The 16893-nt window shown below is 39.6% G+C and overlaps 2 protein-coding genes across 2 annotated transcripts; one reads left to right on the top strand and one right to left on the bottom strand.

The window, feature by feature from the left end:
- Positions 1-5530: 5530 nt before the first annotated feature.
- Positions 5531-13254, bottom strand: pin1 (peptidylprolyl cis/trans isomerase, NIMA-interacting 1). Its single transcript, XM_085276302.1, has 5 exons — positions 13097-13254; positions 9351-9433; positions 8461-8569; positions 8275-8385; positions 5531-6312 (listed from the first exon to the last, which is right to left on the bottom strand). Exons 1-5 carry the CDS (start codon positions 13152-13154, stop codon positions 6203-6205), a joined length of 471 nt encoding a protein of 156 aa, XP_085132428.1. The 5' UTR covers positions 13155-13254; the 3' UTR covers positions 5531-6202.
- Positions 13255-13321: 67 nt separating this feature from the next.
- ubl5 (ubiquitin like protein 5) lies at positions 13322-15502 on the top strand. The gene is made up of 5 exons (XM_085276303.1): positions 13322-13466; positions 13766-13829; positions 14767-14850; positions 14935-14972; positions 15226-15502. The coding sequence occupies exons 2-5, from the start codon at positions 13774-13776 to the stop codon at positions 15267-15269; spliced, it is 222 nt and encodes a 73-aa protein (XP_085132429.1). The 5' UTR covers positions 13322-13466; positions 13766-13773; the 3' UTR covers positions 15270-15502.
- Positions 15503-16893: the final 1391 nt, after the last annotated feature.

Here is a 16893-nt window from a genome sequence, read left to right as displayed (position 1 = left end):
GATCCACAGAGGATGCCATCGCCCACGTCCTACACACCACTCTCAGCCACGTGGACAAGAAACAGGGTAACTGTTTGTTGATTACAGTTCAGCGTTTAACACAATAGTGCCCTGCAGACTGTTCACAAAGCTCAGGGATCTGGGACTTAACAGCCGTCTGTGTGCATGGGTGTTGGACTTCCTCACTGGCAGAACTCAGGTGGTGAGGGTGGGCAGGTGCTTCTCCAACAGCATCACCATCAACACAGGAGCACCTCAGGGATGTGTCCTCTCGCCACTGCTCTACTCCCTCTACACTTCAGACTGTGTGGCCACCCATGGCTCCAACACCATTGTGAAGTTTGCTGACGACACAGTGGTGTTGGGTGCCATCTCCAACAACGATGAGACGGCCTACATGGATGAAGTGAAGAATCTGGCATCGTGGTGCCAGGACAACCACCTCCAGCTGAACGTCAGCAAGACCAAGGAGCTGGTGGTGGACTTCAGAAGGGGTCAGCACAGAGACTACAAGCCCATTATCATCAATGGAGCTCCAGTGGAGAGGGTGCAGTCCTTCAAGTATCTTGGTGTCCACATCTCCTCAGACCTGACATGGGCTGCCCACATTCAGGTCCAGACCAAAAAGGCTAGGCAGCGCCTGTATCACCTACGACAACTGAGGAAGTTCAGGGTCTCTCCAAAGATCCTCAGGATTTTCTATACAGGCGCTGTGGAGAGCATCCTCACACAGAACATGACATCGTGGTTTGGGAACAGCTGTGTGAAGGACCAAAAAGCTCTCCAGAGAGTGATCCGTACAGCAGAACGCTGCTGCAGGATTGCTCTCCCCCCGCTTCAGGACACCTACACCAGGAGATGCCGGACTAGAGCAGCGCAGATACTGAAGGACCCGTCCCATCCTGGCAACAAACTGTTCCAACTTCTGCAATCTGGTAGAAGGTTCCGCATCTTCCGGGCAAGGACAGAGAGACTCAAGAGGAGCTTCTATCCCCAAGCCATCCGTGCCCTAAACACACACACCCGCCCTCTCACATCATCTATAATTGACTGAGACAGGACTCTTCCAGACACTAAACCAAGGCACAATGTACATTTCAATTCCTTTAATTTTAAATATGTTTATATTGTCTATCCTGTAAAATAGTCAGATATCTATTCATATTAATGTACAGAATTCACCTGCTTGCTGCTACTACTGCACATTCACCCAGTGTATATACTATATGTGTATATATATATATATATATATATATATATATATATATATAATGTTCTTCCTCTACACCCCCCCCCCCAATTTTTGCACATGTCGAGGAGCGTGTCAGGCTACATTTCACTGTGTGTTATACTTGTATAACTATGCATGTGACAAATAATAAAGAACCTTGAACCTTGAAAACCAGGATGAGTTTCACTGCACTGGTTTCTTCTCCTGCTTCTGTAGATGTGGCTTAAGTTCACAGACAGCTGAACAGTACAGGTCCTCAAAACCTGGGGTGAAAACTGGTGTTATGCAATTCACACTCATGCCAAATCTGAAAGTGGATGACTCGGCCATTTACATCCCCCTCTTTTTATATTTATATTCTAACTCTGTAACATGGAACTTCTCTCGATATTCTGCTACTGGAAACTGAATTTCCTAGAGGAACCCAACAGAGAGATTTAAAAAGTTCTATAGGATCTAATCTAATCTAATCTAGAGACCTTAATTCGCCCCTGATAGCAATACCTACACATGAACTTTCTTTGATTTCTCAAGTGTATTTAACAAAATTCAATTCAAATTTATTTATATAGCGCCAAATCACAACAGCAGTCACCTCAAAACGCTTTATATTGTGCAGTAGATCGTACAATAATAGATACAGAGAAAAACCCAACGATCATGTGACCCCCTATGAGCAAGAAATTCAGCTTCTGCTTGTCAGAGAGAAGCTACAGAAAATGTGTAGGAAAAATGTAAACCCTCCACCTACATGCAGAGGACAAAAACAAAAAAATGCAGATTTAGGACATTTTCAGTGGTTTTATGTTTCAGACCTGAAATCCATGTCCATCTTTTATATACAGTCTGATAAAACAAACCAAATCAGCCTCTAAACTGTTTCGCCTGTATAGAATAGTTTTTGATGGCCAAATTAGTTAGAAAAATACTGTCTTTTTTACTCTTTTATGCTATGCTAATTAAAAGTAGTAAAGAAGATAACATGCATAGTTAAATATGTAAAAGTAACAGTTATATTTTGTTATTTTCACTGCATGTAACAGCTCATGAAAGAGGTCAGGCCTGTTCACAAACAGCTGATTCTGAGAATGGGAAACAAATAAAGGCAACTGGGAGGAATCCAAGGACACTGCGTACGAGAAGTGATAGGAGATGGGGTGAAACAAGGGGAAACAAACAGGGCAAAGATAGCAATGGTAAAAACATCTGCCTTTGGAGAACACAGACTTTAGATTAAATATTTACAAACTGCAGAACCAACAGTAAATATTTGTGGGTACATAAACACACACACACACATTTGAAGAGTCAACCCACAGGTAACATTTAAATCTTTCTGGAGTTTGAGTAGAGAATACTATGAGACCTAACATGACAGACAGCAACATACAAACATTATGTTGCACTGGAGGAGAGTAGTAATTGAGACACATCAACAATAAGGTTCCTTACCGTGGTCACTATTCAAGTGGTCATTTTCTCATAGATTTCCATAAAGTCAGGATTCATATTTAATCTAGAGCATCCTCTTTATAGCACGAGGCTGTGACCACTGAAAGCCTTTCATCTGTCCTTTACCATCCATTTCATTTTGTACAATCCACTCTTCCAAGTTTGTGTGGTTTATCCATCTGACCAGGTGAATCTTCGTGCACAATCTTTTTAATTTATCACCACACCGTGTTTATGTGCTGAAAGAGAAATTATTTCCTTATTAAAACCGATTCTGAAATACGATTTCACTAATAACTGTGGCAGTTTGTCTTGAAAGAACAAGTGTAATCTCCACATTTTGACTTTTATGTCAAAATTTTGAGTCTATTTTCAAAATGGTCAATAATATTTTTTTTCTTAAATTGTACCCTGAGCTGAATTTGTGGTTATATTAACAAAATTTCTGGGTGGTGTAGAGGTTTGTGCTTTATTTTGGGGAAATACTTATATTGTTATACATCTTAGTGTCATATTAGTCTAATCTTTAGCACTAAATAGCTTTTATGTGTGCCTGTTGCACCGACACCGTTTATGAAGACAGCTTGTGAATCAAGGTAACTAGAATGAGCTGCTAAATTAGCACTCCATCATGTTGTCCAAGTATGCAAACTTCTGGCTCCAAAACACTAACATGACCAAAACGACACAAGCTTATGCTTCAAACTGCATAGCATGAATCAAATTAGTGTTTTGTTGGAATTGATTTCTTTTACTCTATTTGTGCATTGTGCAGGGTGTGCAGCAGAATACACACTCGTGTACAGACTGGAGTCAGGGTGCCCTGGAAAAGTACTCGAGGCTGTAAATTCTGGTGTGTGTGTGTAGGGAGGAGTTTTCTCTCCATCTCTCCACAGGGAGATGCCCACTGCAGGAGATGTATGATGAGCGAGAGCCAGACCAAATCCCAAATAAGGGAAAAGCCAAGTATAAACCACAGCTACACCCCAACTTTTTAACCAATCATATTAATATTCTGTTTGTGTGACTCATGATAAAAGTGTTTACTGCTTGGATGCAGTGACCTTTGTCCGTTTGGCTCACTAAACAGAGGAAGAGACACAGCAGCCATCTTAATTTGAACCTTTACCCGCCTAATAAATTTCGAAAACTTATACTTTGACTTTACTCATCTTCTCTCAAAATAAAAGGACCCCACAGTTTTCTCTGTGGTTACTTACATATATTCTTTTATAACGTGATCTACAGGAGTTTTTCTCTGCTGGCCTTTAGAAAGAACACAGCAGTTGATAGTATCAATACCAATGCAGGTATTGGTATCGGATCAATAATAGCAACGTACGATCAATACTTTATTTCTATCCTCCAAGTTCAGTCTGTAGCCCACTGAATGAAAACACACTATGAAAACTGTCTGAACCTTTTTGTGTTGACTGTCACATGTTAATAGTCTTTTGCACATTTAAACAACAGAAATGGGTCAATTTCTGACTTTCAGGCATATTTACACGCCAGATCTCCAAAAAGCTGTGTTTTATGTCGTGTTAACTAATTTAAGTGCAATGTAAAAATCCCAGTGAGTTAGGGATCATTAAAATATGTTCAGAATAATGATGATTAATAAGTCATGACACACTCCATAATCTCCCCAACAAAGCTGCCCTTCTTATGTTAAAAGTATGTGTATATGTGCACATGTGTATTGGCATCAGCAGTCCTGGGACTGTATTTGATATCAGATCAATACCAAAACTTGCTGTATCTCACAGCACTATAATGCATATGGTTTGAGGAACTTCCACACAGCCTTTATAACATTTTCTATAAGAGAAACTTTTTTTGTCCAGATGTGATGGTGTCAAATGGCCCAATCATGATTAGCATGATTATTTATAAAAATTCAGATTAAAGATTTAGACGTTAATTTTATGTACATGCCTCGTAGTGAAGTCGACACGCATGCTTAAGCAATAATTGACCAATAAAAACTTGTGATTTGTTATTTTCACTGCAGAAAACAGCTTGTGAAAGAGGTCAGGTGTGTTTACAAACAGAGCTGATTCTGAGAATGGGAAACACATAAAAGCATTGGGAGGAATCCAAGACAACTTACGTATGAAAAGTGAAAGGAGATAGTGGTGAAATGTTGAAAACATTTGCCAAGGGAGAACCAGGGCTTTACAGTCAAGACGTCTAGAGACTACAGAACCACCAGTACATGGCTGTGGGTACATTAAAAAGATACATTTAAAGATATGACTAAATTGCAACACTAAGGTTTATGTAGAACAGACTTGGGCACTGAACGAGGTCAAACATATGTGTGGTGTTAACCACTACACCAATCAATGGTTGACACCAAACAGTTTTTCATTTCTATAAATCAACTTGAAAACAAACCTAACATCCCAGAAATTAATGTCTATTATTGTGCTTTATGACAGCCTAAATATGAGTATTTGACAGCAGCTTTTACAGATTTTAATTACATCAGTTTTATGCGGTTTGTTTCCATTTGTCCTTTAATATTTTTCATATGGAACCTTTTTTCCCCTATAGATGTCCTTTGTTGGGATGAGAAGCAAGAAGTAGTTTTCCTTTAATGCGCTGCATTGCTCACACGTTTGAAAGGTCTTTATTTTTATAGGCTATGAAAAAGAAAAGCCTCGCATACAAAAACTAAGGATCTATACACACCTGTTTTGAAGACCCAACACATAACACCAGATCAGAGGTTTAAAACCGATATACAATCTACACTTTAGTCACTTCCTGTCTCTTCCTAAAGAGTTTCTAAACTGGAAACGCTTGAAGGTGGTTAAATCATGGAAATAACAAAAACCAGACTTACAAAAGGAGATTTTATTTTTGCCTCAATGACACAACAGTGTTAACAGTTCATCTGAACATTGATGGTTTTAAAAGCTGTGGAGATTATTGTTAAAACCTGCAAGCTTTCAGCGGTGCCATCAAGGCATATCCAAAGGCCAGAAATCATGCGTTTTCAGAGTGGATTGTGTAAAGAAATAATTCCATTTTTTGAATAATGGAAAACACAAAGATTAACTCTAGTAAACTCAGAACAACAGTGCTTTCTCCATCTGCAGGGATGCTGCTAATATTAGAAAGTATTTGAACCTATTTTCCAAAACAGTTAAGGAACTGCTTTGGCACACATACAGTGGAAATGGGAAATCTTATAGGGAAACATACAGTAAGTGGTCCTTTAGAAGTCATGCACATACTAAGTAGACTTTAAATAATCCTCACTCATATGAAAGTTTCCATAGGGCAGTCACTTCAACAGGCACTGTCATCGTTAATAAAAGATCTTAAAGAATAATAGTTTAATGGTGCTTGGAACAAACGGATCCTGCCTCAAATGATGCGATGCAGGCTTTAAGCTTTGTTTACTGGGGTGCTATGTGCCATTAAAATAATCTGCAGGATTGACTGGGTTAGACTTTGTATGTGTGCTTGATGATGGAAGAGGAAAGTACAACGTGTGGAGTCTTCTTGTCAACCAGTGCGTAAGATGATGTGGACTCCAGAGTCAGTAAAAACAGGGCCGCTCATGTCTCCCACTTTGAGAGCAAAGGAGGCGTCTTCAAAAGGCTTCTGCATCTGACCTAAAGCAGAAACACACACTGAGCCATTATCCAAATAAAAACTCATACAACATGATGCACATCAGCACGTGCATCTATAGGTAATCATTCATTTGTATGACTATTTCATATTAATGACATATTAGCTAATTTACATGATTAATTACATTAATTTCTTTTATTCAGTTCTACAGAGTTTGTGCAGCTAGATAACAGGCTTGTACAGGCTAAGCCTACACTTGAAGCCACTTAGGTGTTCGATGGCGGGGGTGACGCGGTGCCACTCTTATGAATGAAACTTGAGAAAATCCAATAAATCCAGCTGTGCTTATCTTGCCCATTTAACACCTTTAATGCTTTCAATTGGTTGCATTTGTTGTTCAACAGTTCTCTTAGTTTCCAGCGTGTCACAAACCGTTTGCTCCTTCCGAACAACAACACCCTCTGATAATTACCTGTGCATACCTTAAGTAAGACACCATAAACATTCAAAAAGTGACCCCTAGTGGCACACATAGGTAACAACACAAAAACAGCTCCTACAAGCCTAACGTACAGTTTCAGGTCAAACAAATACTAATAAATGCCAATAATCTTTTTCACTTCGCTGTGGACAAATTTGGGCCAACTCTTCTTTGCAAAATGTTTTAATTCAGCCACATTGGAGGGTTTTCAAGAACCAATGGCCAGATCAGCTCAACACAAAGCTACATTCAGAGGTGGACTTGCTGGTGTTTCAGATGATCATAATAAATGAGGTCATCACTTAAAATAACTGGCAGTCACCAGTGCTACCCCTAAAGCCTTAAAGCCTCATGGCTGATGCTCCTATGGTATAAATTTGAAAATTGAGACTTCCTTCTTTATCGCATTCACAAGATTTTTCAGAAAACTTCACCTCTAATATTGACATTTAGGTAGGGCTGCTCAATTAATCGAATTTTAATCACGATTACGATCTGGGCTTTCAACGATCATTAAAAATGACTGAGCCGATTATTAGCCCCTCCCTCGTGCTTTACTCTCGCGCTGCTCCGTGTGGCAAATCGAGCGCACCTCTCTGCATTTCGAACACGCGTCACAACAATTAAGAGGACCCGAGGGAAGCTCGGAAAGCTAAGCAGAAGTTATTTGGAGAGGAGAGTGACTGCCGCTGGTTGAAAAGAGAGGTTAAAAACAAAACAAACACAAAAAAAAAACCATTATGGGTTCGCAGAGTCAGATGTGGATCAAGTAGACATAGTGTGTAAACTCTGCTACAGTGTGGTAGCTGCACCACAGGCCAACACTGCAAAGTTCACTAAACATAGATGTTTACATTTTTCATTTATTTTTTATATTGCAAACATTTGCACTGTTATCAGTATTTGCACACTATTTTATATTATTTTTTAAAGTCATTATTCAATACATTGTTATTGTTAAATAAATATCGTCAAATAATCGAGATCTCGATTTCAGTGAAAATAATCGTGATTATCATTTTTGCCATAATCGAGCAGCCCTACATTTAGGTTGAGGTTAATGAAATTTGAACTTGCCCAAGATTCTTAGGAGATACACCTATAGTGTGAACTTTGCTTTGAGTTATCGCATTCACAAACTTGTGCATTCATGCCACCCATGCATCAGGCGGAGTGACGACAATACCACATCGGCTTTTTACGGCCGAGGGGTAAAAACTGCAACTTCTGTATTTACTCTGGTTATCCTTGTCTCATATTGAAAATCAGAATCAGAATACTTTATTAATCCCGAGGGAAATTAGGGATTGATGTTTGAAACGTGTGACAAATATGGAATTAAACTGTGCTCACAAACTGCTGGTTTAACTTGTCACTACTATCAGTTATTCATGCACTGAATGTTTGATCACTTGATGGAGAGCTATGTGCAGGATTTTGTTTTATTCAGAAAGACAGATGAAGGAGATGCTGAATGAGAGACTGCACTGAACAGAGAATGACATCACGCCGTGCATACCTCTACCAAACAGTCCCAGATCTCCACCATTCTTAGCGGAGCTGCAGTCGCTAAACTGAGATGCCAGGGACTCAAACTTCTCCTGTCCAGACTTGATCTGTTCTATGTACTCTGCACAGAAGACAGAAGATATTAAATGCATTCATCAGACTTCGTAAAATCTCCTCTCCATGCTGCCTTACTTACTCTGAATCAAATCCAAGGCCTCATCTTTAGATCGTGTAATGTTTTGTTCCCTCCAGGAAGATGGACGACGCGACTGATTATGCTTCACCAAGAGATGAGAGCAGCGTACCTGAATTTTAAAAAATATATACATATACAAATATATCAGTATTTGTGTGTTAACACTCCAGATGTTGGAGTATCAGAACCACTTTACAATTTGGATGGCAGAATTTCAACTTTACAGCAAGTCATGCAGCCCTACAACTACATTTGACTGGTTCTTCCTTTGACCTTCCACCAGATGTCATGAACATACAAGAACACCAATCAACATTACATAAGTCGCAAGTGTAAAAGAAAAAAAAACAAAACAACTAAATTGCTTAGTCCTAGAATAATAAAATTAATTACTGTTTCAGTCCACCAGGTGGTGCTGTTGATGGTTTTTTTCCCCCCTGTCTGCTTCATAACTAAGTATTGTGATAAGATAAGATACATACTGATCAGCAATGACGATAACCATTAGCTAAGTAAAAGCACACAGTTGTCCATCAGTCTTTATTAATAATCATGTGAAATATTAAATACTGTTAATGACTGGATTCCATTTCTCTACACCGTTCCTCCTATCACTATTTAAATGCATACGTGTCATATTGCAGGCAGCTCCCTGATGTCTTACAGGAACATTTCAAATGTTATCCTGGAGAACGCTATCCCCCGGCCAAAATGATTTTTCACAATAGTTGTCGAATCATAAATAATTTGCAGGCATTACCAGTACCCTAGCTGGAATCTGAACATGCCGTGTAAAACGTGTTTCAGTACCTCTTTAGGGAAAGTAGCACTGACTCATCACGTGCATAAAAAAACAAACAAAAAAAACTAAACTAAACATTACACACAACCTTATCTGGCTCGCCACGTCCGTCTCCCACTGGACGTTCCCACTGGCTGGCATTAGTGATGTGGTTGAAGTAGTACACTTTGCCTGTTGAAGTAATGACAGAGAACCAGTAAATTCATTAAGCTTTATTAAGATCTTTTTAAACACATGTAAACACAACACGGACTCTGCAGCTACCCATTCACCCAGTACAGGATACTGTGCTACAGCAACTGGCCTCACTTCACACGAAAATGTCTAAGACTTGAGTTTTACACAGGGATGGCCGACGCTGAACCTAACAAGTTATCCTGGAGTACACCTGAGAGTTAGGCTACGTTCACACTGCAGGTCTTAATGCTCAATTCCGATTTTTTGATCAAATCCAATTTTTTTGTCTGCGTGTTCACACTACAAATAAAATGCGACAGCAAACGCGCTCTAGTGTGAACGCTCAAAGCGGCCCCCATGCGCAAAAGAAGACGTCACACACAACGCGCTCTGTTTAGACCCAGAGCAAACAGTATTGTTTGACTGATGGCCCTTAATATAAAGACTTCGGACTTTATTTTGTTATTTACATAATAATGTAGATAACTTAATAATGATCCTTATTGCTGTTTTAGAGAGGAGCGGTGCTTCAAAGGATAGCTGCAGATTTCTGTCAGAATCTGCAGATTATACAGTACAAATAAAATAATCACGTTTCTCCAACGTTGTCTTCCCAACAGTTTCACTGACATCTACACGGGATGGCCAGGAAGCGTTCGCGATGTCTTATTGGGCGCTTCTCCGGCGCTGATAATTGGCGTCTGTCTTGTGTCGGTGACGTAAAAGACGGATTTAATGCGACATGACCATTCAAACAGCAGTCGCTTTCTAAAACATCAGATATGTATCAGATTCAGTACCACATACGAAAGTGACCCAGATCGGATTTGCGCCGTTCACACTGTCATAGCATGATCGGATATGGGTCGCACAGGGTCAGAAAAATCGGATTTGATGCACTTTCACCTGCAGTGTGAACGTAGCCTTAGAGCCATCATTTAAGCTGCTAAATGTCCACCTTTCTTTGACAGCTGATCACTGATGATGTGTGTAAGCCACTGTTGTGAGCTGCTAAAAAGAAAAAAACAAAAAACAAAAAAAAACAACCAAACTGCTTCCTGCCATGACTGTAAATAAAGGTAATGAGAGAAAAGCATCAGAGATGCTATCAAAAAGCCACAATAACCAAACTGACTAAAAAAAGCTTATTGTGTGAGTTTACAACTATGAGCAAAGCCTTTTATATTAGACATTAAAGGCCATCTGCACAGGAGAAAATAAATATCGCAGGATGTCTTCATAGAAGAACCACCTTTGAATCCTTCACGGCCTTTCAGCAAAAAGGTGTAAAAGGAAAAAAAATGCTGCTGAGGCCGTACACTTTTAAAAGAAGCACCTTTCTCTAGTTTAGGATTCGATTGTACTTAACAAACACTGAGTCAACTATACAGTTTCTTCTGTTTTAAAAGTAATTCTTATTTTAAGACTGTTTTCACGGACCACTGATTCATTTATTAGGCCAAATGTGACCTTAAAGCTGCAGTCCAACATCATGAAACCCGACTGTTTTTATCTTTGCAAATAAAGACTTCCAGGTAAACTGCTAAATGGTATACGCTCTGACACACAACCCTGCTACCGCTAATGTTCACTGATCGGCTCTTTTGCAGTGCTAACATTTTCATGTGTGGTTTCATAAGACCAAGATGGTGAAAGCCCAACTGCCACACTGCAAGTTTCAAAGCTGGTGCCCACAAACCACGGGGTGACATTAAAGTGGCTCTGCCCAGCTTTTATATGCTTTGGGTGCTTTCCATGACTCAAGCATGCCTCCTTTCTTCCTCTGGTCAGGCTCCATCTTCATATAAAGCAATTAGCTTGTTGTCCAGTACTAGTTGGCAACTAGTTGCTAGCACTGTCACTAGGAGACGGCTCTTCCTAGCCATCTCAGAGAGATGTGAAGGAGGTACGTGTCGATGGAGGAGCTGCTGTTGCTAAATGAGAACTTTGTGGTTTTATCGTCAGTGTAGAGTGAGTCACGGTGCACAGCTGGGCCACCTGTCCAACTCACAGACTCCCACACAAGCCCTCACTTAAGAACGATTTCAAAGCTTAAAGCAGCTTCTCCTTCACAGTCTGAAAGTCATTCAAATCTCTAACAGGCCAATTTAAAAAAAAAAAAAAAAAAAAAAAAAAAAAAAATCTCTCGAGCCATCTTTAGATATGCTAAAAAAAACAAAAACAAAATATTAGTATTTTTTATTTTATATCTTCCAAATATTTACCTTTGATTTATTTACTTGCGTTATTGCTACTTCCTTACTTATCTTTATTAGTCGTTGATATAACAGGCTACAAGGTAACAAGACAGGCAGCACTGTAACATATCACTGTACTAATTTCAGCAACTGCATTACATCATTTCACTATTTGCATTGAAAAGGTTCTTCAATTATCTCAGCAATGGGCAGATTGAACGAAAAGAGAGGAAAAAAAATCAAACCAGCAGTTTTCTTCCTGTGCTGCTGTCAGCTGAGTTCAGATTTTTGCAGGGAGGAGGAAAATGGTGGAGCAGTTTACAACATTTGAGAAGTGGTGATGTTGCCATTTCATTGAATGAAAGGATGAGATCACGAAGCGCAAACTGCATCCAGAGCAGAAACTGCTGCAGTATACTGTTAATGCAACATCTTTTTACAAACATCTTCACGGTGAAGAACCCAGAGTCGGTGTATCCTGACCCTTAGTCAGCAGCCAGAGCCCAACAGGTAATAAAGGAAGTGATGAGCCATCAGGCTCAGCCTCCATTTCTACCTGTACATGTTTCAACAGTAGAATCAGTGTGTGTCTGAAGGCTCCTTGAGTTGGTTTTCAACTTTGCCACGTGTTATCACTACAAAAATAAAAAATAAAAAAAATCTTACAGCCTCCGTTATGATAGGGGTTTGTGTCACTGTGTGGGATGTAGCCTAAGGCTTATAATGCATCACAACATGCTGTCAGTCATGTTGCGGTGGAGTAGCGCAAAGTATAACGAGAAATTACTTTCTCCAAGGAGTAACTAGGTAATGCAAAATTAAACAAAAACAAATTAAATAAAAGTGTTTTAAGACTTTGAGCAACGACCCCAGCAATTTTCACCTCACAGTAACTGTTTTGTTTTTCTTTCTTTTTTAAGTAATTAGCTTCCTTGAGGGATGCTAAAATATTTAGGTTAACTGTATATTAAATATTACAGTGTTTCTCCGTGTAACTGTGCTGTATTAGAATTTACTGGTCCTTACAAAACACCACAGCACGAGAGCTATGACGATAAACTGTGTCACGTGAGGAGGGAGGAGAGAGGATGCATAAGTTTAGCATTCTGAAAAGCGTCCTACTGCTGGGACTCGTTCAGTCTGCAGGTGAGGTGCTGGGGCGGGCTGACGTCATGCAGGGCCCTGCCGCAGCCAGGTTGAATGAATCAGCTTTGGCGCGATAATGAAGCTAAAGTGCCTAAAACAAGCTGAGAAAACGCCACAATTAAATAAAGACAATGACAGCAGCGACTAACCCCTCGCTGCTTTTAGACTGCAATGATTAAACACGTCACTCCAACCTCGTTTCAGCACTAATGCACGATGCTGAGGTTGCTAGCTACTGAGCTAAGTTCACTATACACTGCAGTTTAGCTCACTATTTAGGACACTTAGCTTCTTTTGGCTCGTGTTTTATCACCTGAACTGCGGCTCATTCTTTTCTCCCATCCGGGCGGTAGGTTCTCCTCGTCTGCCATGTTGCTTTCTGCAGCAGCGTTTTCAAATTTGATTTCAATCTAGAAGCCGTGTGACGAACCAAGCTGCAGCTAGGCAGATTACGACAGTTGGCCTGACGTTTATGGTAAAAGTTGTTTCCAGTATTAGGTCCGCCATTGGTGGGGGTTTTTGTTCTCTGATAGGTCTAGTGAGAGCGCCAATCATCGTAGTCCTCATTTGATTGGTAGGAAGGCGAATTCGCAACTAAACCAGCTTTACGGTAAGCAGGACCGAGAGGTTTCCAGAAAATATCAGCGAAGGAAATAATTGTTTTTTCTGCTGCACGTTTCAAGGTAAGGATGACAGCTTCAACGTGCGGTTTTTATACGGTATCATAATGTTTCGAATTTTGAACACATAAAGCTGCCCATGAGTGTATTTAAATATAAGTCCCGTTTGTTACATTAACGTGGTGTTGTGAGCAACAGCTAACGTTAGCTAAACAAAACAACCTGGCTGATTTCAGTAGATTTCTGTGCCTGTGATTTCCAGCGCGTCTTCTATAAAACAAACTCACTATGGTTATCACCTACTTTATCATCTAATACCTTCATTTGTCTAACGTTGTCTCATCTCTTCCTTTTTTCTGCAGACGTAAAGATGATCGAAGTGGTTTGCAACGACCGTCTAGGCAAGAAAGTCCGGGTCAAGTGCAAGTATCCTTTGCTGAAACTCTGAAAATGATGCTGAATATTGTCTCTCAACATACACGTCAAAATAATGTTTTAGGTGCAGACATCTGGGATGTCTTGAGATGAGTTAACATAAGTCAGGATTTTTAACAGTACAGCATTCATCTGCATCTGCTTTCAACGCACCCCTGCTCTGAAAGTATGGACTTACTTTTAAGACGCAAGTAAAGCTCATTTATATTATAGAATGGTGTGGAGAACAGTTTTACAATGAATCTATTAACATGTGAGTTTCTAGAGTATGTTATAAGACTAAAATTCAGTGTCACTGTTTATCTTGGCATTTCTTATGACTTATTTCATTCCGTTAATACAGAATCCCACAATTGCAAGTCTGTGGGTGATTATAATAGTCATATTTGAGATTTCAGCTTGTAAGTGAACTTTATTTAAAACGTCAGTGTCTTACATTTTGGTCTTTCATGTTCTTTTACCTTTTAATATATGACGCTATTTATGTTTATTATCATCAAATGATGCTTAAAAATGGTGCTTGCCCCCACTTGCCAACTCTTGACAGCAGATATAATACCACTTGAATGAACGCCACTTGACAATCAGCTAAAAGTGATGATTTTCAGTAACTTCTAGGTGTCGCAGCTTGAAGGGATCTTGTTTGATCAAGTGTTAGATGTGTTTTGCCTATAATGGGTTCAGGAGCAGTCTGTCACGGGGCTACAGAGAGAGTTGGACCAGTTTAGCTAAAACACTTTAGCCATCCTGCGTGTGTTTTGATTGAGGAAAGCAGAGCGTCCAAAGCTGCTGCGCCGTCCATCTGCAGATCAAAAGAAACAAAATGATATTAGCAGACAACGCTCAGATTTTTTTAACCACGCATTTGTTAACACTCTGGATGTTTTCCAAGCTGTTACACTGCCCTTCCTTAACTTTGGTGTTTCAGCTCTGAGGATACCATCGGAGATCTGAAGAAGCTCATAGCTGCCCAGACAGGAACACGGCATGATAAGATCGTGTTAAAGAAATGGTGAGCTGCTCAAATGGGATTTGATGTGCTTGATGACAAAAGCTCATCTATTTGGACCTAAATGTTGTCCTTTGTTTTCCACAGGTACACCATATTCAAGGACCACGTGTCTCTGGGTGACTGTATCCTTTAAAGGTTTTTTTTCCTGTAGTTATACTTATGTGGTTTTAGTTAGATTACCTTTAATTTAATAATGATAATGACCATGACATTATTACACCCTCACAGAACAACTGCAGTTCTTTTTATTGCACTCACAATGATCCATAACATAAATGTATCCATAAATTGTTTAAATCGGTTAAAAAAAATTTTTTTTTTTCTTGATTTAAAGATCAAGATTATTTTTGTTGTACTTAACCAAAAACTCTCCAGATGAAATCCACGATGGGATGAACCTTGAGCTGTACTACCAGTAAGCAAGAGGGGAACTACGAGTCAGATGTACAGATGTAAAGATGTTTCTTGCTACAAACACAAACACACATGCGCCGCTGGAATTGAAGGTCTCACACAACATGATGGAGCGAGAGCGACTCTCACACAGCAACAAGTTTTAATTTTTCCTCTCAAATTACTTTGTGAAAGAGACGTTGAGGTTTTTTTTGTTTTGTTTTTTGATATTTTGGAAATAAAACTGATATTTACCTGACTGTGAGAGTGAGTGCTGGTCTTTGTTGTCCATTAATTATTTTCTCATACTGGGTGAGACTGGGAAACCTTATGTATCGCTAACTCTTCTCCAAATTACTCTTTGCTTTCCAGCTTGCTGGATGAAGGTAAAGTGTTGGGCAAAAGCATGTAAAAAAACATGGAGTTAGTTGCTTTTGATGTTGGTGGTAGAAAGTAGAAGGGATTAATTGGTGCCAATGGGACCTACAAACTTCTCAGTGGATCTTGGCAATGATATTTGCCTATGGCTGTGCATCCAACACCATTCACGTGGGGATGTATATGAATAATTTCAGTGGAGGCAAATAGAGACCATCAGGTTTTCTAGGGGCCTTCTGCTCCAACTCCTCCACAAACTTTTAATTAGACGTAGCTTTACCTCTGTACATAAGACCAGTATAGCTAATGAGTTTATCGCATATATGCGTTGCAGAAGCTCGATTTACACAAATGCTGTTTTCAACAACAAAAAAAGTCCTTTGACTTAAAAAAGTGATACTAACTGATTAATCAGCTTTGGCAGCAGTTCTCAGACTGTGAGCTGGGGTTGGCAACCAGGGGGAATTGGTATGAGTGCTAAAACTCCCTGTACACTATATGTTTAACCTCGATATGTTAAACCATTCTTTACCACATTACTCTGGTACTGGACCACATTTCAGAGGAAATTATAAGACCTTTGTGCATCTAACATGTACTTTTATTTTAGAAACCTTTCTGTAGTGTACTGATCAGATAAGACAGCTATAGTACAAAAACCACCTGCTTGTATTCACTGCATCAGCGTGAATTCATAAAAGGTCTATTGTGTAAACTATTTTTGCAGTTCTACATGTCAGGAAGCCCGTGGCATTGATACTTTGACCTTTGTTGCAGCTAAATAAATGCTACTACAAAGAAGTGCCATGGCCTGCAACTCTGTTTTAGATTTTAGATTTAGCATTACAACACAGATGTGGGCACAAAACCAGGCCCATAATCAAACATTTTCCTAGTTTGGTGTGTAAGAACATGTCTGCACTGAACAAAGCCATCCAACATGTTTGAAGTGGAAGCAGCACTTTTGGCAAAGTGAGAGCGAAGTCCTGCTGCCATGGAGACCTAAATCACTTACTTATAGACTCAGTCTTATTGGACATGGATAATATTGTCTGTCCCAACACTTCAGAGCTTTAGCCAACAGTCATTCTAGGTTAACTGACATTTCTGGCAATTGATGTAAACCTTTTACTAAAACTGCATCAAAGAAGGAAAAGAATGAGAGGACAGTCGTGCACAGCTGTGGAAAGACAAACAACAACTGCTGAATAAGGGAAGACGTCAAATGTGATAATTAGAATCCCTATATACTAGTATCATTTCCAAATTGTT

This window comes from Mchenga conophoros, linkage group LG6, assembly GCF_057382185.1.
Source record: "Mchenga conophoros isolate Kocher_MC1m ecotype Shallow Benthic linkage group LG6, M_conophoros_male_GT1.1, whole genome shotgun sequence".
Classification (NCBI taxonomy): Eukaryota; Metazoa; Chordata; class Actinopteri; order Cichliformes; family Cichlidae; genus Mchenga; species Mchenga conophoros.
The sequence above is the reverse complement of the archived record's forward strand: the minus strand, read 5'-3'. Positions and strand labels throughout refer to the sequence as shown.

Coding starts and splice junctions, on each gene's coding strand:
- pin1 (XM_085276302.1), bottom strand. CDS start 13,154: ATGGCAGACGAGGAGAACCTACCGCCCGGATGGGAGAAAAGAATGAGC. Junction 8,386..8,460: donor GGCCTTGGATTTGATTCAGA/GTAAGTAAGGCA, acceptor TCTTCTGTGCAG/AGTACATAGAACAGATCAAG. Junction 6,313..8,274: donor TCTGGGACTGTTTGGTAGAG/GTATGCACGGCG, acceptor TTTCTGCTTTAG/GTCAGATGCAGAAGCCTTTT.
- ubl5 (XM_085276303.1), top strand. CDS start 13,774: ATGATCGAAGTGGTTTGCAACGACCGTCTAGGCAAGAAAGTCCGGGTC. Junction 13,830..14,766: donor AAAGTCCGGGTCAAGTGCAA/GTATCCTTTGCT, acceptor TTGGTGTTTCAG/CTCTGAGGATACCATCGGAG. Junction 14,973..15,225: donor CCACGTGTCTCTGGGTGACT/GTATCCTTTAAA, acceptor AAAACTCTCCAG/ATGAAATCCACGATGGGATG.